General features: G+C 43.7%; 2 protein-coding genes and 1 long non-coding RNA gene across 12 annotated transcripts in view; 1 reads left to right on the top strand and 2 right to left on the bottom strand.

Moving 5' to 3' along the window:
- ADAMTS9 (ADAM metallopeptidase with thrombospondin type 1 motif 9) overlaps positions 1-24445 on the bottom strand; it is a 158972-nt gene that overhangs the window by 15426 nt on the left and 119101 nt on the right. For 2 of the 5 annotated variants that reach the window (XM_037799799.1, XM_037799787.1), the window contains exons 30-38: positions 22160-22333; positions 11952-12122; positions 7693-7887; positions 6623-6755; positions 6309-6403; positions 6101-6195; positions 5877-6010; positions 3689-3780; positions 1755-2191 (exon numbers count right to left, since the gene is read on the bottom strand). In XM_037799799.1, the coding sequence (XP_037655727.1) occupies positions 1949-2191; positions 3689-3780; positions 5877-6010; positions 6101-6195; positions 6309-6403; positions 6623-6755; positions 7693-7887; positions 11952-12122; positions 22160-22333 (1332 nt within the window). In that variant the 3' untranslated portion in view covers positions 1755-1948. Of the gene's footprint in view, positions 1-1754; positions 2192-3688; positions 3781-4061; positions 4174-5876; positions 6011-6100; positions 6196-6308; positions 6404-6622; positions 6756-7692; positions 7888-11951; positions 12123-22159; positions 22334-24445 lie in introns of those variants that run through there. The other 3 variants (XM_037799815.1, XM_037799806.1, XM_037799823.1) reach the window with 2 other exon arrangements.
- LOC119506736 (40S ribosomal protein S4-like) lies at positions 4202-4656 on the bottom strand. Its single transcript, XM_037799849.1, has one exon. The coding sequence runs from the start codon at positions 4615-4617 to the stop codon at positions 4291-4293; it is 327 nt and encodes a 108-aa protein (XP_037655777.1). The 5' UTR covers positions 4618-4656; the 3' UTR covers positions 4202-4290.
- The window catches only part of LOC119506764, a 36862-nt gene continuing 34171 nt past the window's right edge, over positions 21755-24445 (top strand). For 5 of the 6 annotated variants that reach the window (XR_005211064.1, XR_005211062.1, XR_005211059.1 and 2 more), the window contains exon 1: positions 21755-22350. This is a non-coding gene — a long non-coding RNA (uncharacterized LOC119506764). The remainder of the gene's footprint in view (positions 22351-24445) is intronic. The other variant, XR_005211060.1, reaches the window with a different exon arrangement.

The following is a 24445-nucleotide window of genomic DNA, read 5'->3' on the forward strand; positions in this document are numbered from 1 at the left end:
AGGGTGACCTTGGGCAAGGGGCTTGACCTTTGTGAGCCCATTTGTAAAATGAGGTAGCGACACCCAACCTGCGCATAGAAGGGGGTTAGGTGGAAGGCGTAATGCGTCTCACGCATTACCTGGAAGAGAGTAGGATTTATTTAGGAAATTATTTTTCTGAGAGCACTACCCAGATGCTAGTGGCTGCTATGCTTAGTGGCCTGAACACCCAGGTGTTTGTGACTGTGGCTGCGCTGAGGCCCCAAGTTCTCCCAGCCCAGGTCTCCAGAGGCTGGATTCTGGGTGCTGCATGATCCCACCTGGACTTTTTCTAATGTTACTGTCATCCTTGTGACACCCCATTCACGATGCCACGTCTCCCATCACTGCTGCCAAGCACCTCTCTCTTCTTCCTCTCCATCCTGCTCCCAGCTCACTCTGCCCTCCTGCCTCCATTCCAGGAGAAGGTGGCCTTGATCTGCTTTGGCTTCCTGGCAGGCCCAGAAGCCCACCTGGCTCCAAGCCCGAGAGATCCTCCAGCTGGGCCAGGTGCCCTGTGTGCTCGGGTAGGTCTGCCTTCTCAGGAGGTGAAAACCTGTGGAGCAGGAGCTCTTCCTCCTCTGCCTCTTTTTGTCTTTTCCAGCTCAGGAGCCTGCACTTGCAGCCAGCAGCCCAGCTGGTTGTTTCTACTCTAAAAGTTGACTGCCAGATCCTTTCCAACTCTAGTCTGGGACATCTTTGCTCCTAAAGTCCTCATCTTCAGAGTCTAAAAGGCACAGACTTTTATTTTCATGAGGAGTCACTATCTCCTGTTGCTAAATCAAGACAGTAAAGGTAATTAAAAGCTATGCATGCAGTAGGTACTCTATAATGGTTTGCAAAAGATGTGCCTCAGTTCAAAGAGGGATCTTGTTCTCTGTTTAACAGTGGAAATGCTTCGGAAGTCTTGCCTGGAAACAGGATCAGATCGATACCTCTACCATCATGGATTTCGATACAGACACACTGGTATTGAATCCATCCTCTACTGAGCACCAGCTGTGTGGGTTTGGGCAAGGAACCTACTGTCCCTATACTTCGGTTTCTCATTTGTAAAGTGGGGCACGCTCCCTCATGGGAGGCTGGGGAGATTAAATGCTGCTCTGACTTAGAAGTTCTGAGCTCCGTGCCTAAGGCATAGTCAATGCTCAGTAAACGCCAGCCATCAGTAACAGTATCAGTAAAAATAACACTGTGTCTCCTGTAATCAAGATTAAAAAAAAAAAACAACCTTCCGGCCCTATCTTGAGGTGAGGGCTCTTGGGAAGCCCATCTTTATGGATAAATAAATCCCCAAAGCAATGGTAATAGATGAAGAGGAAGAAGCAGATTCTCAAACGCAGGAGCCTCCTGCTTAGATTTCGGTGTCATCATTAGGTCAAAAGGCACGCCATTGCCTCCAAAGCGTCTGCACAACCGTGCTTGCTACCAACCTTTTCCTGGAAAGCTGATTTGAAAAACTCACGTCTTCCGTCAATGTAGTTGTGCTCAATAAAATGTCTAAGGAATTGAATTCCAAAAGTTCCTGATATAGTTTGAAGAATGGACTGGGAAAAATTACAAATTAACCTCTCTCTGGTTTTGGGTTTTCTCATTTATCAGTTGCTTTGGTGTCAGGATGTAGCAAACCAATCAATTCATTTGCCTCTGAATTATTAAAATAAATGAATGCAAATTACCTTTTATTTACTTAAGCTTCCCTGAGGAAGCACATAAAGAAATAAGAAAATCCTGAGACATTTGAAAAAGGCGGGAGACGGCTAATCCATTAGCAGTTAAAATGCAACCAATACCAGTGGGGTGTCTGAAGTCATCAACTGCTCTAAAGAAACTGCACTTCAAAAGTTTTCGGTTCCTGGGTAATGGAGGAAAGGCCCCTTTTACCATTATGTCCTTTGTTTATTTTCTTTCTCCCCTGAGAGCTTCCTTTTCAGTTCTCTAAAATGTTTAGCAATGCCCTTCTAAAGCTTGGGGCTGAGAAAACACTGTTAAAAGAAAACTCAGATGTGTTTGTCTTTGGATGGTCTCTGTGTTTGGGAGTAAATCCATCCTGGGGGGACGGTGCCTGGAATTCCGGATGCCTCACCCGGTCTGGATTCCCAGGACTTTGAAGGCACACGGGCAGAGAAGGAAACTTCATGGACGCAGACTTGAGCAACAGCCTTGGGGAGACCTTGTGCAAACCAAAGAAAAAAAAACTGGGGCCAAGTTCTGGTGTTCAGATTCACTTAACTCATGTTGGTCCTGCCTTCTAACTGCAGAAACCTCTTGCAAAGTCCGGTTTTGCTTTGCAAAATTAGCCCGGGCTGATTATCGTTACAGTGTGTTTCTAAAAGTGAGTCAAAACGTGCCACACCTCTGAAGCTATGGCTACAGGCAGAAGATCGCCATCCAGTGCTCTGCAGTGAAGAGAGATCCAATAGAAGATGACACATTTCACTTCTTGGTCTGAGCACTGGGCAATTTTTTTCTTTTTTAAATAGTTATGGAGTAGGGGTAATAGATTGAGTCAATCACCTCTGCAATGCCCCGGTCCTCTCCCAAATCTATGCACTCCTTGGTCCTGCAGGATTTCCAGAATATGTCATACCATGGTTATTTGTTCATCTGTCTCCCCAGTAGGCTATAAATTCCTCAAAGGACAGACGTTTGTGAGTCTCCAGTAATGAGGATGGTGCTTGGCACCAAGTGAGCACTCAAGAAACGTCGGCTGATTTGTTGTTAAAACTATTCTAGGAGGCATTTCTGCCTACAATTAAGGAGTCTTGCATATTTTGGGATCTCAAAGTCTGATGTTAATTTCTTTAAAATAAAAAAAAAAATCTGTTTCATGTTTATTTGGAAAAATTTAGAAAACCTAGGAAAGTTAAAAATAATAAATAAATACAAATAAAACTTATCATTACGTCCCACTGATATTTTGGTTTTTCTTTCCAGACTTTGTCTCTATTTATACAATTAAACAAACAAACAAACAAACAAAAAACATGGATAGGATCATGATGCATGTACTGTTTTGCATTTTCTTTTTTCTACTTAATCCCGTGAGCATTTTTCTATATCAGGCAATAGTCAGAATTTGTAACGGCTGGCAATGGTGAGTTGGGGCTGGCTTGTTCTGGCTATCAAGAGCCAACTGTAAGTATCTCTTTCCAACTCTCTGTTTAGTAACATCATGTTGACAGCTTGCAATCAGTCATAGGAAGAGTATTTACACCGCGATAATTGGCAAATGCCACAAAGCAGGGAGCTTTTTTGGTCTCTACGAGGCAGTCGTTAAACGTCTACTAGCACTTCACTGACAACATGATATTTATTTTATTAACCACCATAATTTGTTTAACTGAGCCCTTGCCATCAGACATCTAAGTTGTTTCTGAATTTTAACCATTATAATAGATGTGTTTTACTGAATGCATATGTTTTGCATGTAGCTATGATCACTTCCTTAGGAAACACTCTTAGGCGTGAAATTACTGGATTAGAAGTTGTGAGCACTTGTAAGGGTCTTTCTGCATCGGCCAGATTGCCCTCCGGAGCAGCTGTTCTATTCGCACTCTGAGGAACAGCTGCAGTTAAGGAGCCGCTGGGGGTGAGGATGGAGGGGATGCTTGGAAAGAGGAGTGGGGGAGGCTCCAGGACACACCTGTGGGCACCTGAGAGCACATACCTGTGGGCACCTGACGGCGCTGTAGCAGTCCCCAGCTGTGGCAAAAGGGACAGGATGCCCTTCACTTGTCCTTGCAAACTGTAAGTCAGTGGCTGTGGGGTGGAGAAAGGGGAAAGAAAGAGTAAAGGTAAGGGTGGGAGAAAGAGGTGGAGGAGAGACAGAAGGAAATTAACAAAGAGAGAGGGGAAAGAAGAAGAGAAATAACAAGAGGAAAAGGGACAGAAAGAAACAATCCAAAGTATGATTAGTGAACAATTGGATCCAGATGTGCCCTTACTTGCCTTTTTCTCATTATATTTGTGGTTCCGAGAGCTTCGTGCCCCAGATTTTATCAGCACTGATTGCCTCCTCACAGAATGGAAGCTAAAAAAGGGGTTTACAATGACTTTGGAATCGATGACTACATAAATCAATCTGTGATTCGTCTCCCTTAAATGTAGTATAATTGAATGGATTGTGAACCTCCTGTTAGTCTGCAGCAGAGTCTGGAGGACAGGAGAAAGAAACCAGAAGAGCATTTCCAGCTACTTAGGGGTTATTCCCTGGGGTTTCATCTGTCCTCCCATGGCCTAGGCACTATTACTGCCAAAAATGTGGAGCAATTAGAGCCCCCGTCTTGAAATTATTAACAGTAGTTTCTCTCCAGTCTTGTCAATGCTGATGACATCCATAAAACCAGCAAGATAAGTTATATCAGTTCGGACCTTGCCATCAATCTTTATGAACCGCTGCATACAGATTTTCTTTACTTCATCTCCTGTCAGGGCATACTTAAGTCTGTTACTTAAGAAGATGATGAGAGGGAGACATTCTCTCAGCTTATGGGGACCAGTGGATGGACGAGGAGCAAACACACCAGTCAGTTTGTCCAGCATCCTATGCTTTGGAGCTGCTACACGCTTCAAATGCTTCTTTGGACCACAAGCCATGGTTGCGCTAGGCACGGAAAGAGCTAACAGTAGTTTCTCAAATTTGGGACAGGCTTGTAGTATTAAAAAAAAAAAAAAAAAAAAAAAAATTTGAATAAACATGCCAGCCCTGAAATTGTGTTTTTAACCCTGTGGTAGCATCCAAGTCCAGCTCTGCAAATGGATCAGGACGAGTCAAACTGAGAATCCTGCAAAAGGGGACTGCTAGTAGCACTGGAGCCTGGAGTTTGACTTTTGCCTTTGTGCCCTGTCTTTCGGGAGCGGCAGCAGAAGGCCTTCATCTTCTGTAGGAAGCCATGTCCTAGTGGGAGGGAAATCTGATTCCCTCGTTCTGCAAGGAAAGCGGCCCTTGGCCACCTCAGCACCCAGAACCCCTGAGTCTTAGCTGGGGTGATTCTGCAAGTGGAGAAATGGCAGACCCTCTTCCTTCGGACCTCATCAGTCTAGCTGAAGGCAATTAAAAATACCTCTGTACAAATCAACTTTAATCTACCTCGAGAGGAAAGGAATGCAATTTTATGGGTGTAATGTTAATGAGGAAAAATTATTCATTATTCTGTTTTTCCTCTGTTCCAGAGAACATGTTTAGATATTTCAGCTGACTTTAACCACTCGTATGATTAATGTCCCTAAGAAAAATGCAGTGTTGGCCAGAGTACAAAATCATCCTATGCAAAGGCTGGCTTGGAAAGGTAATTCTGTGCTTCATTTTTCTTCTGTAAATCAACAATTGGATAAAATTAGGTTTATGCATGTGTCTGTATGTATGCTGCGCTGGTGAGAGTCGAGTTGGGGGTAGATGTTGCCAAATCAATCTCTTAGCCTTGGGGTATTGTATCTGCTGTTTTTTCTACCCAAAAATCTCTTGGGGTTTTGTATCTGCTGTTTTCTCTACCCAAAAAATTCCTGCAACCACCGTTTCTTTCCCCACACTGATACCCCGTGCCTGGCTAATTCTGACTTGACTGCAAGGTCTAAATTTAGGTGTCCTATTTTCTGGGATGCTGCCCTGACCCCCCAGTGCAGTGGTACCCCTTTAACGTGCTTCCATTCCCTCCATTCTTTCATCCACAGAAGTGAGGGAGGGCCTCCCCAGTGCTAGGCACAGCCACCCTGCCCTCTTGGGAGCCTACACCGGGACCCTCTTGTTCATCTCCATATCCTCAGCACTTCACCCCTGGCTGGCGTGCAGCGCACGTGTGCTGACTGAAGGGAGAGAAGAAAGAGCGTGCTCCCATATGATACCCCACCTAACTTACTTATGATCTGCATGGTGGTCAGGTCTATTCTGATTTTCTGGAAGGTGGAAAACCCAGCTGCCGTGTAATCCTTCCGACACGGGCAATCATCTCGTCGACTCCCGTTATAGGGACATTCTGTCGGGTTGTGCAATCTAATACAGAGAGAATGTTCTGGTAAGAAGGGGAAGGCATTCCTGGGGATCTCCAGGCGTCTGCACTCTCCCGCCGCTGGGCTCTCATACCTGTGCCCGTACACCTCGGAGAAATTCTCCGAGTCGCCATGAACCAGCGTCACATACTCTTTGGGGCGGTCAGACTGCATCCCTGCACAGAATATCTGAAAGGGAGATGAGAAATGACAATGAAGAGCAGCTCGGGAATGGGACCTCAGAGCAATAGCCACTTGCTCGAAAACCATTCTACAACTAATGCCTGACATCTGACATTCACCTTTACGAGCTTTCCTCTAATGATCAGGAGATATTCACCATCTTCACTGGCACCTTTGAGTCTTTTAACCTCCTTACAGTTCTGGGGTAACTCACCTAGAAAACACAAAACACAGAAGCAGTGTCATGCTCCAAGTTGATGCTCCAAGTTGTGTGATGTCTGTCTATGAAATGAATTACACTGGCACAGTAAAACTTTTAAGCAAAGGGGACGACTAAGAAAAAAACATCTGTATTTCTGAAAAGGGCAGGCAAACAAACAAAGACACCCTGTTCTTCATGCTAAAGAAAAATGGCTTCAGTTGGCCAACTTACAGTTGTAGATATTGTGGCAGGTTTCTCTTTCTTCTGGCTTCAAATCAACGGGGCATAAGTGGCTGGGCTGGTCCTCGTTGGTCAAACACTGCACGGATCTCTGCATCACTCCAACGCCACAGGACACTGAGCACTGTAAGGCAAGGCAGTCAGCACTGTAGCAGCACGTCTGGGAGGAGGGGGCTTCTAGTGCTGTGGAGCCCAGAACCCTGATTTCACACACAGGGTTTAATTTTGAACACTCCATTGCTCAAAACAAATAGCAGACATTTACTAAACACTATGTGCCAGTCTCTGCTAAGTTTTATGTATCTATTTATACATATATACATACAAATATATACATATATGTATATATTTCATTTATGTCTCACAATAACCCCATGGGATACTACTACCATCATCCTATTTTCACAGATGAAAAACTGGGGCTCAGATGTTAAGTAATTTGTTCAACGTCACGGTGGTGCCAAGATTCAAACCCTAACCATTTACAACTGCTCACATACTCTTGCCTGCCTGATTGCTTTTCAAGACTGAGAGCCTCGTTAGTCCAGGGCCAGGATTGTGGCAGTGTTCCGGGACAGTCCCGATTTAAAATATTCTGCCTCGTTGTACCCCTAATGCAATGAAGTATTCCTGATAGAGAAGAAATAGAAGGTATAGACTTCTTAATAGCAGCAGCACTTCTGAACACTTCTGAACTCTTATTATGGCCAGATGGAGTTCTAAGCACTTTCTATATATATATTCTTCACAACCACCCATTTTGCAAAAGAAGAAACTGAGACACAAAATTCATGCAACTTGCTCGAGGTCATTCACCCGGGAAGTGGCAAATTCCTATCCAGGCGTTCTGGCTTCAGAGTCTGTGCTCAGAGCACCCACCCATGCTGCCAAACAGGAGGAGGCCCCTTACTTTTCCATTACCCCATATCAAATTGCCGACTCCTGCTTCTCACCAGGGTCTCTTCTGGAAGTAGAGTTACTGAGCAGAGCAGGTCAGGCAGGACAAGTTTGGCTGTGGTTTGAGGTCCGAGAGCTTTCCGGTTTGATCACTCAATACTTACGCTCCCCCAGTTGCCCACTCTCCAGGAGGCTGAAACCGGGCACTCTCTCAGGTAGCAGGGGTGGATGCTGGGGGGCTGCGTGCCCGGGCAGTTGACGGTGGTTTGGTAGCTGTACTCATAGTTTTCCTTCCCCGTGTAAATCTCGCTACACGAGACCAGCCTTTGTTTGTAGCCCTTTCCACAGGTCACTGAGCACTGAGAAAAGAGGGGTTGGGAGTAGAGGTTCAATCGGCTCCCCAGGGCAGCCCACAACAGGCCCCTGACCTCCCCACTGAAGGCTGACCCGGTGACAATGCTGCAGAAAGCTCCTTCTTTATTAGCTTATTTATTCGTTTCAAATGACAGGCCGTGAGCACACAGGAGACGTGCAACCCTATCAGACGCCTTTCCCAACCTAGTGTTCCCATTACATCGTCTGGGCCCCCTCTGCGGGGTGGGGATGGCTCAAGTCCCATTTTTGGATTTCAAGGGTGGGGGACGCCCCAGCAGTCATTGGTTTGGTTTGCATCTGCAGCCCAACCACTCTGGCTTGCAAATCACGCTTTCCCAAACCTACAGTGGTCACACGAAAAAAGTACCCAAGTGAGGAGGGGAAGATGAGCCAGAAGCCAACCCATGAGTCAGCGTTTTGAGTGTGGTATTCAAGCACAGAGCCACGAGGGGACTCTAGGGCAGTTTTCCTTCCCTATTCTATGCTTTCTGCATTGCCGTCTGCCCTCCACTTAACTTTCCATCTCTTCTTTCTTCCTGGCTATGCATATTCACTGAAATGGTACCTTTCTGCCTTACTATGTCTCTAACTATCTAAATCATGTAGGCATTTATCTCTTTTATAACAATTAGACAGCATTTAAAAACAAACAATTCAGAAAAGGTGAAGGAACATGTATCTTACTAGTGTCCCAACAACCTTCTGTGATGGGACATCTCACTGGTTACAAGATTTTATAATTATGTTCAACCTCCCTCTCCAAGTATTTTAAATATAATTTATTGGTTTTTGTTTTAAATAAAACTGAGTTGCAATTAATTTAGTTTTGATGATTTCTTAGGCCACGTCATAAAAAACTGGCTATCCCCTGGCAAGGGTGCTACCTAAATTTAGGGTGGAATGTCAGTGTTCTCTAGACCTTCAGGGAGGGTCAGATGGGTGACCTGGAACAGTCTGCAGCAGGTAGAATGTTTATGCTTTTTGAGGGGTGAGAGAGCATGGCTTTCATCAATTCCTAAAAATCACAGTGTTGGCTCTTTCCTAATATCTCCTGAGCTGTTGCTTTAAGTCATGTGGTTTCTCTCTCCAACAACTTTCCCAGTGAGAAGGCGTCCCTTGAAGAGAGCCTGGGAGCAGGAGAGCAGAGGCCTGGCAGAGGCACCCACAGTGTCCCTGAGCCTTCCCTTACAGCTGGTTGGAGATCTGGAAACTCCCTGTGCAAACTTCTTCCTTTTTTGGCTGCCACTGTTCAAATGCTTGTAGACCTGGGTGACTCCAGGCCAGGGCAGTGCAAAGCTCGCCCAAGGTGTTGCCTGTGTGGACAGATGTCTGAAAAAAGCTCTGTCCTTCCAAGCTGTGGGTATCCTTGGTGGCATCTAACCCCGGGTTCATGCACTGACCTCAGTCTGTATTAACTTAAGAAAAGACACTGTAAGTTTGAAAGGCACATGCCAAGACCCCTTATCCCTACAAACCAGGAGCAAAAGCAGTCAGTGGAAATTTATGTGGGGCACACGGTGCGGGAGAGGTATTTGCTGATGAATCTGAGGCCCAAATATGGTCAAGGTTTTATTCGCAGGCCTTCTCTGAAAAGACTCTCAGCTAGTCATTAACTGCACTGAGTTGACTGCCTCTGGCTTCCCAAACCATTTAGGCAGAGTTCTGAAGTGTGAGAGGTCACCTCTGTGGAGGAGAGAGGCAAGGGAGCTGAGAGAATCTCTTACGGACTTTACATGCTTGGGCGTTCTAGACAGGTTTCATAGTGACCATGTACTACTTTTCTAACTGAAAAACAACAGTAAAGCAAAATGAAACAATAAGGATGTGGGCTTCCTGCATAATTTATACACTTCAGGCCCAACTAGGGAGACACGTGCATTGATCAGAGATGACGAAGCTCCTCTTTTGCCGATGCTCAAATTCAGGTGGGGTGGATCTCAGAGAACACAAAGAACTCTCCAGGTAACAGAGATCCTGGAGAGAGGCTATGGCTTTAGTGTCTTAGTGGAAGCTCTTCTAGAGGGAATTCTGGTATCAGCCCCTTTTACATCCCCCACCCCCCACCCCCACCCCACAGTGGCCCTTGTATTTGGGATATAGTCCTTTCTCCAACCCTCTAATCTTGGCCAATAATTTTCAATCCACACTTTTGGCAGTGTGAAGGCTTTCTAAAATCTCCCCATCTCCCCTTTTTGAGGGGTAAGATTAAGGTTACATTAATCAGTAACATGACTCAAGTTTTAGAAGGAGGCCAAAATTCTTTTAGCATAGTTGCACCACGCAGGAGATGTGCTATGATGAGGATGACAATTTTGGCAGTGTGAAAGGTACAGAAGAAACTTCAGCAAGATGAATAGGCAAGAATCAAGATAAAAGCTAAGAAAAAGAGGCCCAGAAGGAGCAGGGAAGTGAATGGTCAAAGGGATAGAGGCCAGAGGAGGGAAAGAGAGAGGGGAGAAAAGAAGGCTTTTCCCTACTGAAAGCCAAGGAGGGATCTACTGAGAGCCCTGAAAACCAGAAGTTAGGGCCCGTGCTTGGTGAGGGGTGAATTGGAAAGAAGAGAGAAGCCACACCCAAACACCCCTTCCCACTCCCACCTTAGGATCCAAACGGGTCAGAACCCATCACTCAAACGCAAAGTAAAGGGCTATTTTGAATACTCATCTGGACTCCATATGTTCCTAGCTGGCCAATAGTAAACGCATTTCCTAATGCCCTGGCTCACATCCAACCCCCCTCCACTTTTTAAGGACATACAGTATTGTTCAGGACATATCAAGAACATGCAGAGTTGGGGTAGAAGAGGGTTTCTCAACCTCAGCTCTAATGACATTTGGGCTGGAGAAGTCTTTGTTGTGGGCACTGTCCTGTGCATTGTAGGATGTTTGGTAACACCCCTGGCCTCCACCTACTAGATGTTAGTAGCATACCTCCCGACCCATGGCCAGTGGTGACAACTTAAAATGTCTCCAACATTGCAATTGTCCCCTGGAGCGGGAAAAAAATCACTGGGGTAGAGTGAAGGATGGGGAGATACAGTTCGAAAAGACTTTAGGACCAACGTTAGTGCAGAAACAATTCAACAACAAAACACATACTTCACCTAAATGCAAATACTGGTCCAGTTAAAATGTGAAATTGCTGCCCTGCCAAACTTTGAAATGATTTCAGTGCTCATTTTAAGTGCAAACTTAAAATCTTTAGTACCCTTGCTATGAGCCCGCATGCTGCCATTTCACATCTCTAGATTCTTTTGGGCAAATGTCAACTTGCTCTGATGATCTAGGTCTTCAGTATTTGAAAATACTGTTAGGTTTGAGAATAATGTAATCATGACATGACTACTATTGGTTTATTAATAATAAAAAGTATCTAGGCATTTAGGTAAGAGGTAAGAAAGAAAAGACACTTGAGAGTCCTTGGATATTATGGAAAATCATTTTGTTCCCCTAGATCAGAGGTTGTAAATAGGCAACCCATTTGGTTTGTCTAGCACAACATTTTAAATAAAAAATGTAAGACCATATTTTAAAATCAGGAGATTTCACACTAAAGTCCATATTTGTGTCCTCTTTTGAAAAATCACCTTTGGTTTTGCTGGGCCCTCATTTCTGCGTGGCATCAGCTGGAGTGGAACAGTCTTCTACCCTTATACAATGTGTGCTAGTTTGTCACAGTCCCCACCTCTCCCTATTACCTCCCTGACAATAAGACATTTTATCATACTTAAACCTTCTTCAGGCACCTACAAGTATCTTATGAATCTGCAGCTCCTGTAATAATTCCTTCCTTATCATACCAACAGGACATCAAGGTGAATCACAGAATGTAATAGTGAAGGGAACTTAGAGACCGTCTCCTACAGCTCCCTCGATTTGCAAAGTGGGTACTCTAGACCAGTAAGGCTAAGGGAGTTGTCTGAGAAGACACAAAAACCCAGTGGTGGAAACGACAGATGCTGCTGAGCCTCTCCACACCTGCCCCCAGCACCCTGCTGCTCTCAGGCCCACGCTGTTGGAAGACGGTTACAGATTCCCCAGGACGGTACCTCTGACCATTCTCCTGTGATCCAGACATACTCGCAGGGTTGCAGACGACAGCTCTGGAGGTCCGCAGGCCGCGTGCTCATGTCACAGTGCATTCCGTGGACCTCGCCTGCGTCCCCATCCACACACACCACCTTGCGGTACCTGGAGCCTTCGCCACAGGTCTTGGTGCACTGCCAGAGACAAACAATAGGGGTTTGACATGGAAGAATAAGAGATGACTGATGACATCGTATCATTGTAATTATTTGTCTGCCTTTCTATGTGCCCTTTAAGACCACGTGGTCCCAAAGGGTGGGAATTATCAGAGAACTCATTTCTTATCTCACCTACTTAATGACACTTTTCCTGGCATATGATAAGTGTTCAATAAGAGGCTCTCTGAATGAAAGAATGAATGAGTGAATGAATGAATTTCAGGTTTGGAAAGACCCTTGATATCCACTGACTTCAAACACCCATTCAAATACTGAATGTCTAAAACTTGAGGCCAAATTGTTACCAACCTGGTGCCTAAGCATCTCCGTGTCAGGAAGCTCATTACCTGCGCAGACAGCCCATTTTATATGAAACTTTTATGAAATGAAACCAAACCTAGCTCTTGGCAGATTCCAGCCTTTTGTCCTAGTTTTCTCTTCTGGGGGACCATAGAGAACAAGTTTCATCTTTCACAAATAATAGCCCTTCAGGTACTTAGAGAGCTTTCCTTCTAGAAACCTCATTCTTCTAGCACCATTTCTTCTCCAGGGTAAACCACTCTTGCACCTTGATCATTCCACAAATATTTACCAAGTTCTAATTAAGTGTCAGCCCTACAATGGGTACTGAGTGAGCAAGAGTGGAAGAGTATAACACAGTCTCTGCTCTCAGAGAGGAGCTTATATTTTAGTAGCGATAAAGAAGTAGATGGCTAAGTAGCAAGATTTAGCAATGACTATAATCTTCATTTTTCAGATGAAAAAGCTGAGGCTTAGAGAGCCTAAGCAACCTGCTCCACACCATACACCTCTTTGTGAGGTCGAAGAGACAGATGTTTTTATTCCTACAAGCCAAATGAGGAAAATGGAACAAGTGGTAGGTTTCATTCTAGGTTGATGATCTCTATGCTGTCCACAAATGCATTATCATTTTTTGCTTTAACCAACAGCAAACCCCATTTTAGGAGTTTTTCCTTAGTTACCTGTGTTGCTAAAGATCACCCAAAGCCTCTTTTCTCTAAAGCATCTGAGTCACCCAACATTTCAAGAGTCTAGATGACATTGGAAAGCCACAGTGAGTTAAGCAAAACCTGTGCCAGAGATGCTTCTAGTTCCTTGACACCAAGGATTACAAACTCTGTTGCCCTGGGCCTTATATAACCGCTGTGAGTTCAGTTGTTAGCATGTTTTTTAAAATCTCTGATTTTAGTATCTTTACGGAGGGTCACAGATTCCATGTCTCTGGCCACACAGGCCTCTTCCCTTTCATTATCTGCTTCACCCTAAGACATTTGAGTTTGGGATCCTGCCTTAGGTGCTCCAAGTTTACTAGGTAATGTCCTCCCTGATGTACTTTATAATTGTTTTTATTTTTGATGGTAAGATACATGTAACACAAAATTCACCCTTTTAACCATATTAATGTGCATAATCCAGTGGCATTTAGTACACTGACAATGCTGTGCAACCATCACCACTATGTAGTTTCAGAACATTTTCATCACCCCAAAAGGAAATTCTGTACCGATCAGCAGTCACTCCCCACCCTGCCCCCTCCCCCCAGGCCCTGGCAACCACTAACCTACTTCTTGTCTCTAGAGAGTTGCCTGTTCTGGACATTTCATATAAATGGAATCATACAATACGTGGCCTTTGGTGTCTGGCTTCTTTCACCTAACAAAGTTTTCAAGGTTCATCCATGTTGTAGCATTCATCATAACTTTATTCCTTTTTATGGCTGAATACTCTTCCATTGTATGGTTATACCACATTTTGCTTATCCATTCATTATTTGATTTGTTTCCACCTTTTGGCTATTGTGAATAGAATTGATATGAACAGCAGTGACTGAGTTTTCATTTGAACACCAGATTTCAATGCTCTGGGGTATATTCCTCGGAGCAGAATTGCTGGGTTGTCTGGAGGTCTTTTGTGAGCTACTTTGTTCTTTTAGGAAGCAGAAGGATAAGCTGGTATATCCTGGTAGCCTCTTTTCACTTGCAAACTTAACTCAAGGCTTCTGCTTCTTGGAAGAAAACCTCAGTATTTACAATGTGGAGTCATTTGTAATTTGCTGGGAGAGGGAGCACAATTATGAATTGCAAGTATGGAGTCGCAAATCACTTCCAACTTGTGCAGGAGGCTGGCTGAGCACAGTTCAGTACCTCAAGTGGCTTTGGGGTTTTCGGTTTCCTTGGATATGCTGGGAATTACTGTGAAGGGATAATGCTTTTGTTTATCCATTAAAAAAAAGTTATTTGAGCTGGAGAGACACTGAATGTTAAAATAAAGCAACCCAGTTAATCTGTGATGTGTGGATATATGCAGAAGAAATATTTAACTCCCTGCAGAAAAGTAATTCATTAGAAAACCATGAGTTGGGTGACTCAGAGAAGATCATGATTATGCAACAGCCAAACCTGGACTAAACCTTCCAGTGTCCTCTCTTGTTTTCATTAATCCACATGGCTGTAATCAGTGTCAATGAGTAACAGTTTAGGGCAGAATAGCAATGATTCCTAAATACTTCATGCTTGTTAACTGTTTTTCCCTCAGTTTTAAAGAATAGTTAACTATTTTAAAAATATTTTTCCAATGGTATAAGAGGGAGTTGAGAACCCTTACCTTGAATATAACTTTTGGTAAATAAGTGACTTGTCCAGTGCTTTGGAATTAGTCAAGAGCAGCTCTGAACATCACGTGACAAGGGCTTTTGCCTAAAATTCTGAAAGTTAACTTAGGTATGTGTGTGTTTGTCTTTGGGGGATGGAGGATGTGGGGCTGTGTAATCTGAAAACAAATCCAAACCATGCTATGGACTTATCAGCTTTTGGTAATGTTACCTTCCCTAGCCCCTTGTGATTTATAACTCTTTCCCCTGTCCTGAAATATGATCTAGAATGCTCTAATAGACAGGCAGAAAGTTCAACTAGCCTCATTTTAATTTCTAAAATATTTTCTCAAATTTCATTATCGATTTTAGAAAAAACTCTACCAAGTGCATAACTCATACCAATAGCCTCTTTGAATTTCAGCACACACTAATTCAAACAGAAAATACTCACAGTGCTGGGCTAAATTGAGTGAGTAGCTTGTCCACAGTCCTACAGGCTACCTGTGCCAAAATTAACAGGGTGGAAATAACTTTCCAAATTTGAGGGTGAGGGAGACGCTAACATGCACTTTTAAGGTCCTGCTCTACTTAGCCAGGTAGGGGGCACGTGGTGATGGTCTAAGAAGGATCATCTGATGAAATGTGTAGAAACTGCCTTTCCTTTAGAGATTGCAATCAAGTTGCTTAAAACTTTCAAATACGTCTTTGGTGAGATTCTATAACCACGAGGGGAAGAAAAATCACTTCATATTCACATGTTCTACCTTTTAGGTTGTTGATTTTCTCCATTGATGAAGGGATCTGTCATTTCTAATGCCAGATTGCCATTGTTGGATAGTGTGTGGACAGAAGTCACAAACCAAATGGCTATTTATGTTCTTTGTGTGTTACATTGGGATAAGGAACAGCAGTTGCAAACTGGTTCATCTAACATTGTTCTAAATTAAACAACAACAAAATAGGCATCAGATTATCAATGGGTTCTATTTCCAAAGCTCATTTTAAAGTCAGGTATTTAGAGTTCGGACAGTTTTACTCCAAAATAATGTCTTTGCAAAGGGAAAAGGAGGCAGAAATAATATTCTGGAAACATTTTATAACTTTAAAGTCATTCACTCATTCAACAAATATGTTCAACAAGCCAAGTTCTGCACAGAGCCCTTGGATGCAGCCTTTCTCTCTCTGTTATGACACCTGGCTACCTGGGGCCACTGGGGTTTAACACCCAGGGCTACCTTGAATGGTTGTGTGAGCAGACCTGGATTTCATAACAGACAGGGTGATTAAGATGACATCAGGCCCTTCTTCAACTGTCATAGGAAGAGAAGGGGCAGGAGAAGAGTCAGGGATTTCCCTAGATGTGAAGCAGCTAAAAGGGGTTCCCATGTAGTGACAGAGGAGGAGGAGGATGGAAGGAGACATCCTTCTTCCTGCTCTGGGAGGCACTCAGTGTGCACTGAGGCATGGAGGAGAGAAATGTCATGGGCAGGCAGGGGAGAAGGTCGGCAAGTGCATGGGGAGGGAAAGGACCACAGCAACTTGGGGTTTTTTGAGCATATGATTTGAGATGGGGAATTGTGAGAGAGAAAGTGGGCAGAGGGCAGGTCATGAAGGGCCTGTAAACCCCCACCTCTGCTTAGGAGAAAATCCAAACCCTCACTATGGGTCTCACGGCTGCCCCTGCAGCCCCCGCCTCATTCACCCTGCTTGCCTCTGCTCGCTGTTCCCTGCAGGCTGAGCTTTCGTCCCACCAGGCTTTGTTCCCCCTCGGGGCTGATGCGAAGCTGCTCCTTTGATCTGGAATCATCTTCTCTTGCTCTTCACTCTCTGAACCCCCTTGAGAAGGCGGGACTGGCCTGTCATTCTCCGTCTCTATTGCCGCACCTTGTTTTTTTCCCTTCACAGCACATTTCACAATCAGCAGTTTCACATATGTATAATAGGTTGGTTTGCTTGTTTTCTGTCTGTCTCCTCCACAGGACTACAAATTCCACAACAGACATTTCATAGTCAATATTGCATCCTCAGTGCCTGGTCTTGGCACTTAGGAGGTGCTTGATGAATATTTGTTGAATAAATTAGTAGGGAATGGGTAATAAAGGGTTAATATCCAGCCCTTGTGCATACATCAAAAGTTGATCACACCCTATGAGGAACGTCATGAATGTGTTTGCAACCAAGTGACTAAGGACCTGCTCATTTCTGTCTTTTCTGTGCTAAGGAGATGAACCTGGGAGTCATTCTACAGTTGATTTCAGTGAAAGTCCTTAGACTTCAAATATGTATTAGAGTGGCCCAAGTCCCTGTACTGGACCAAATAAATGGAGTGGACAGTCCTGCAGAGGCTAGATGTATCTGAGCACAGTTTGTCCGTGCTATTGTGACAAGAAAACAAAACAGCTGTTCCTACAGGAAAAACAGCTTCCTTGAATGTTCTAAAAGATTTTAGTGTCTATTCTAAAGAGCTAAAAAGGACAGGCCATCAATTGAGAGGTGTTGCTCAACTTTGTTTTTCCTTGTCTTCCTTCCATCCTTTCATCTTTCCATCTTTTTATCCATCCATCCATCCATCCATCCATCTGTCCATCCATCCATCTATCCTCTTCTCTTTCCATGCATTCAAAGATTCATTCTTTCAATATCCATTCGTCAATGCTCTAGGTACTGTGCTAAGTGCTGGCGAAAATTCAGGTGAACAAGCTCCCTGGCCTCAGATAGCTGGGAACAGATGAGGAAGAGGCAACAACAGTCCAGGGTGCTGACAGCTAGAGGAGAGTAAGTTCAGAGTGCTAAGAGAGCTGAGAGGAGGGCACCTGACTCAGCAGGGAGGGATCATGATCAGCAGAGGCTCATGGGAAGAAGGGACATCTCGGCTGAGGCCTGAGGATGAGCAAGGGAGACTGAGGTGAGGGAAGGAGTTGGGTAGCCTCACTGCAATGCAGAGGTGCTGGGGAGGGAAGAGAGTATGTAGTCTAGGGAGAGGAAAAAAGCAACAGCTGCAAGACCCGGAAAATATACTCCTTAATGCTAAAAGATGCATAACACACATACCACCAATTTGAATTTGATCAAAAGAATCTGTATAGATATAAGGGAATTTTAATAACAGATTATAATGATCTTAAGACTGTTAACAAAAATTCCTCCATGATAGTCATTTAAAAAAAAATTAAAAAGATTTTTTTTTTCATGTATTCTCAAACAGCCTCATGAGCATTTTATTTCTAAAGTGGGTTAAACTGAGCAGTGAGAGGCCAAAAAACTTGCACAAAGTTGGCGAGTGATACTAAAAGCTCAACGCTGTGATATGCAGGCTAAGCAGAATTGATGGTAGTCATCTGAACTCTCCATCAGGAGGCCACCGAACCAAAGAGAAGTAGCATTTGTGGAAAGACTAACATGTGCTAGGCACTGCACCGGCCCCTCAATCTCACTTAATCCTCACTATGACTCTTCAGCAAAGTCTACCATATGATTCCCATTTTTGGAGATGATGTAACTGGAGCCTAGAGACTTGAAGTCAATTCCCCAGAGTCCCATGGAGAGCTCTGTTCGACAACAGTTGCTCTTTTGATGATAAAATATTGCTTCCAGGGCATAAACAAAATGAGATATGAATGTCTAGATGGAGCTTCTCCCTCTTCCCCAATTATTTTGCCCCATATCTGCAAGTCCAGGCTTTCCCCTCATGGTATCCCGAAGACATACTGCTGTCCCTTCCCCTACATGGCCATCAGGTCTCACAATGTGCACAGTCGGCCTGTGAAGGAGCTCTACCATCATCAAGGTGCCCAGCAACACGGCTCAAGGTCTGTTAGTCAACCAAGCGGACCAAGGAGGTGGGGGTGGAAACCCAGTAAATGGAGTGCTGCTTTGACCCCAACTCTGCAGAAAGAGGCTTGACAAACCATCAAGAGAGAAATAAAGTAATTCACTTTAGGTGTGTGTCAAATGGGAAGTAGTGGAATGTGAAGGTTCAGAGCCTGGCTCCAGAGGTCTGGGCTGCTGGGCTTCAGATCCCAGCCTTCTTACTGACTAAATGCATTACTGTGGATAAATTAGCCTGTCTAAGTGTCCCTGTTTTTTGAGGAGATAAAAATATCATTACTACATCAGAGAGTTATGGAAAGGGCTGAATGTGATACTCCATGTAAAAATACTCAACATAGCACCTGGCCCAAAGTTTAACAAGCAATAAGCTCTATTATTTTTATTTACATCAGTTTTAGGGCTGCTGCACTACATAACTCCGGGGGCTGTCCCTCACATTGTAGCCTATGGGAATGGCACCCCCTGGAATTGGCAGTGCACAACCTGTGTAGCTGTCAAAACGTCCCTGATGATCATGCTATGTTGGGAATGAGAACTTGTGCTTCTCAAGGTGGATGCCTAGATCAGTTCACAAAAACAAGAGGGTGCCATATGTTACAGGCCTAGCAAGAAATACATTGTGCTGACAAGCAGGTGGATTTTAATAGCCCACAAATGGGAAGCAAAAGAGGAAAATATACTAGAAAAGCAAAGAAGAGCTCTGAATGGTTGCTAAGCACTGCAAGAAAGGAATGTCCTGTAATGGCTGGGCTCTGGGACATTACATTCAGCTGTGGCATGCTGTCTGTGACATCAGATCAGGGTGTCAATGGATGCGGGAAGGAAAGTCAAGACATATGCATTGTGCAAAGTAGGTATCGAGTAAAATGGTGATTAACTGGATGCAAGAGGAGTTGAGAGGCGCTATAGAGAGCAAGAAAAGAGGTAAGGGCTGAGACTTAAGGGGCCTGAAACTGCTGTATTATCAAGTGACCACACAATTCATTGTTTACTGAGGAAACCATTAAGCATGAAAGTGGGAGCAATGAACAGTTACACCAGGACAACAGGCATACACCAAGACACCCCTGGGTAAACAGGCTGTGTGGTCAACCAATCACTGATTCAGTCTATTAAGATGGTTGTCCAGCCGCCATCAGCATCATTCTAAGTCTTGTTGCTGTAGGGACTTTCTGAAAGGGCCACCAGCACGCCTTGCAGATGGGGAACATAACAGCTTTTGATGGGGTTTCTCCCTCCTCCAGTGTCTCTGAGTCTCACTCTGCCAGTTCAGTGTCATGCCAGCACCTCCCACCATGCTCCATGGACCCTCAGCCTCTGCAAATGCCTCCACTTGAGTTCAGGCAGATGAGAAAGTATATTCATAGAGGGCGACTATTAGAATCTGCTTTTCCCATTGCTTAAATTGTCTTCTCAGTGTGGAATGGTTAACCTCTGGCAAACTTCTTAAACATATGAATAGGTCAGGCTACATCCTTTCTTCTGTTCTTATACTGAGTTTGATAAAAATATTGAAGGAAGGATTTGGAAAGATCCATATGCACAACAAATGCAAGGACATAAATTTCTAGGCATATTCGATATGATCAGAGAAGAGGAATTTCCTCAGTGCATGTGTGACAAAGTTTTTCCATTCTGTGTGATTCAGAAGGAGTTGTAAGTGGAGCTTGCCTTCTTACGATTGGCTCCAGCATTTTTCGAAAAGCTGGCTAAAGCGTGAGCAGTTGGCTTAGATACGTTTCTGAACACTGTTTTACTTTCTGCTCCTTGGAGCAGAAACACAAGGTTGACTTTGGCATGAGATGAAGAGGGAGACAAAGAAAGAGAAAGCATACCACGATAGCTCTGAAACAAGTGTCAAGAGGTAACACACACACACACACATACACACAACAAACACACACATACACAGAGAGACAGAGAGAGAGAGAGAGACATGAAAGGAGCCTCTTCTTCCTTCTATATCTGACACTATCAATACCTCTTGCTGGCTTCCAACTGTAGCTACCTTCCATTCACCCAGGAACAGGGGATGGGTGGCAAGGATGCTGAAATACACAAGGGTATTTAAAAATCGCACTTTTGCTCACGCGGTACTTTAACCTCTTCCCCTACTAAATAACTTACTAGAATGTTGAGCATAATGAAAACATAAAAAGAATCATTGTCCTCTATTATCTCTAATTTTCTCAGAATGACACTGGAAAGTTATTTTTATCCCCATTCTACAGACAGTGAACTCAAGGCTCCTTGTTTAAAGAAACACAGCTAATCAGTGCAGTACTGGGATATGAACCGGGTCTGTGGAATTCTATGGACCGTGAGGGCTTCTGATATCTGATCTGGCTCAAGTGCAATTAGTCTGAAGTTTAATTGCTTTAGCCATTACCCCTAGTGGAAGCGAAAACATCTAGAAACAAGACAGCAAAAGGACTGAGTAACTAGAGAGGGTGAGATTCGTAAAGAAAGAGATGACAGTGGAAATGGATCAGGGGAGAGGGGAGGACTGGGCTGACAGCTGAATCCCCATAGGGATAAAGAAAACAATCGTTATCTTCTAATGGCTGTTAGGAACAAAGAATCAAGTCTTGCTTTTTCCAGGTATGTAACACCCGGAGAAATGACACTGACTCTCAGGACCTCAGTTTTCTTGCCTGGTGGTTATAAAGACTAGGAGAGGTGGAAAACATAGAGCACTTAGCACAGCGCCAGTTTCAGTATAACTGTTCCAAAAGCCATTCCTTGGCTGGGGGTGGGGGTGGGAAGAGACAGGGAGTATCCTGTCTTAGGTCTTACTGTTCTTACATTTGCACGTTAAGCAGCATGCATTTTCCATTTCATTGCAAGGTCAGTGGAAACGGCTTTGTTTGTACTTCTCTTCCCGTGCCCCCTCTTACCACAGCCTAATCTGTTCTGGAAACAAAAGTTACCTCTTTACTGTCTGGCCCAGACTTTCCCCCAGGCACACTTAGTCTTTTCCTTAACCAAACATCAAACATTAACTTGGAGTGACAAAGAAAAAAAAAAAGTCTGGTATATTTCTGCATCTACTAAGCAGTTTCTTCATATTACATCATTTTTTGTAAATGCTGAAAAATCAGAGTTTCACCCGAGTATTTACTCAGCGAGTCTTCTACTTCGCTGCCAGTCACAGAAGGAGGGAAAATACAGAGTAGGTCCTACTTGGGTCTGCCTTGTGCTATTTAAGCGAGTATGGAATGACTGAGTCTGGATGCACATATTTAAAATATTCCTTCCATTTCCCCCTCCTTCTGTGAAAGTTATCTGTATGCATTTGGACCCAAGGCCTATTAAAGTTTTCTTGGAGGCAGCAAGACATGGAACATTCAAGAACGAAGTTGTAGGAGTCGGATAAAAATGAGGAGCTCTCCCACCCTTGTGGAGTAAAGGCTCGCCACGCTTGCTGTCTGCCAGCAAACCTTCTGGGAAAGAGCCAGCATTGCCATCATGTTCAAAGGCCTCGCCAGCTTCCTAGGAAAACGTATGTGATGATATCAGGGGGTTGGGCAAAATCCCCGGCAGGTGCCCCTCCCCTGCCCCTACTTACCTCTTGCCATTCCTCTGCCCTCCACGTGTAGCGAGGACATGGTGGGGCTTGGCACACGCGGTGAGACTCGGGTCTGGGGTACGGGTTGCACTCGGTCTCTCTGGCTGTTGTGTGTGTTCCGACCTGACAGCCCACACTCCTTTGCTGTGTGCCTCGGCCGCAGGACGCAGAGCACTGCGGAGACAGAGCGCGTGAGTGAGAGCTTTGGGCCCCTCCGGGGGTGGTGGTGAGGGTGGAGAGGTCACAGAGGAGGGGATACGTTCCTAATCCAAGGGCTTTCACAGCAATCACAGCTATTTCTAAATTCCAGTGAAAGGGGCTCAAGATAATGCCTCAAGTCTGGAAACTGCTCTTAAATGTTAGAGGGTAAGGAAAGCACTCGAGCCTGGGGGAATCTCTAAAACTGTCGAAACTCTTAGAGGATTGAAGAAGTTGGGAAAGATCCTTGTGAAACATTTAGCAGAATGTGGAAATAACATTGCCACATGAAACAAAAATCAAAAATGATTTCTGTCCTGGACAATTGGAGCTTCTTGAAAATTGGAGCTATAGTATTGTACAAGAAGAATTTCTCGGAGATTAAAAGTTAAACCCAAGAAGAGTAAAACATGGAAGGTTTTAGAGTTTTATAAGTAGAAATACCTTCTCCAGTCTCACCCTTTTCTTGCTCCTATTTCTGGAGATAGGGAAATTTTTTTTGAACCTTGGAATTCACTGAAGTATTTCTGTCTATTTACAACCTCAGCGGAATAGATGAAGAATAAAAGCTGATAAGGAAAGACTGTTTCCTAGGGCTTAATGTTTTTACCCTTGAAAAACACTGTTAATCATGCTGAAATATTTTGTTGACCAACTTGCAAAATACCATATTAAATCTGCAATTAACTTTCCTCTAAATTAATTTTTTAATGGTTTCCTCATTGCTTGTGTTTCATAATCTCCCTTGTGGGCATGCTAAGAATCATTGTCTTTATTAAGGTTTTGACAGTCAGAAACTAAAGGCCATGTTTGATTGGAAAGAATGGCATATCATTACACTTATTTAGACTTATTATCAAATTTTTGTGATCGATCAGCCTCCATTAATTTGTCTGACGTTGAGAAAATAAGTTCAACATACATTAAAGCCATATTCCTAAGAGGAAGTCTGCTTAAAGAATAGAACCTTGCTCTTTAATTTAAATAGGAATTCTTGTTCAATTAACCTGCAGTAGCATTCATCTCTCTCTGAAGCTAACAGTAATTTTATATCAAGAAGCACACCCAAATGGAATTCTGCTGAATATTAATTTTCTCTCAATTTCAGACTTCAAGAAAATAGGTGATACTATTTAGAAGGAAGCTTGGGGAATCATAGTGTTTCAGATGAGTCAGTGCCAGAGATGAGGCTCAAATGTTCCCAGCAAAGCAGGCTGAAGAGAAGAAAATATTTTGGATCAACATGGCCACCCTTGTTTGGGTTTAATTGTGTTAATTGAATTGAATAAGTTTGTGACCCACAAGAAACAAGACTTTTATTGTCATTATGTCCCGAGTGAAATGGGAGGGTGCCTGTACACAGGTGAGGTCCCTGTCTTTAGAGAAGGGCTGTGTAATGCTCATGGGAGCTCCCTGTATAATATTTCCCATCAATCAGATTGGGAAAGAATGAACCAGAGAATAGTCTACCAGGTGAATGACAGAAATCCTAAACATTGTCGTCATCATCATCACCAACAAACAACAACTACCAGAAAACCATTGGGCCTTTTGAATTTGAGTCTTAAATACTAAAGAGTATATTTCCAGAACAATGCATCCCAAAGAAATGCAAAGAAAGAATAATAGAGGCTTCCTCCACAAATTTAGTTTGGCACTGGGCTAATGTATATGCAAACTCTAATTAATTAATTCCTTTATAACTTATAGAAAACCAAAAAGAAGCTAAAGACTTTGAGTGTCTAATGTTATTCAGGCTACCAAGTATATGAAACCTCTTTGGGATGCTATGGTTACTGAGTAAATTACCTCCGGTTCAAAGAAGGCCAGGTATTAAAGAGCCATGAACATCCGACATAAAAAAGAAAAATTCACTTCCTACAACACTGATCATTTTTCAAAAGATAAATTAAGACATGGGAAGGTTCAATTATACAATATGCTGTTCTGGCTTCTGATTTTCGTAATGTCGAAGACAGCCTTGAAATAATGCATTGAAAATTTCTGCACATGCACAGCACAGCCAGGGCCCTGCCTTTCTGAATAATGCATACATGGTAATCTTTGTGCAAAATGAGGTGTGCTGCA

This window comes from Choloepus didactylus, chromosome 1 (genome assembly GCF_015220235.1).
Source record: "Choloepus didactylus isolate mChoDid1 chromosome 1, mChoDid1.pri, whole genome shotgun sequence".
Lineage (NCBI taxonomy): Eukaryota > Metazoa > Chordata > Mammalia > Pilosa > Megalonychidae > Choloepus > Choloepus didactylus.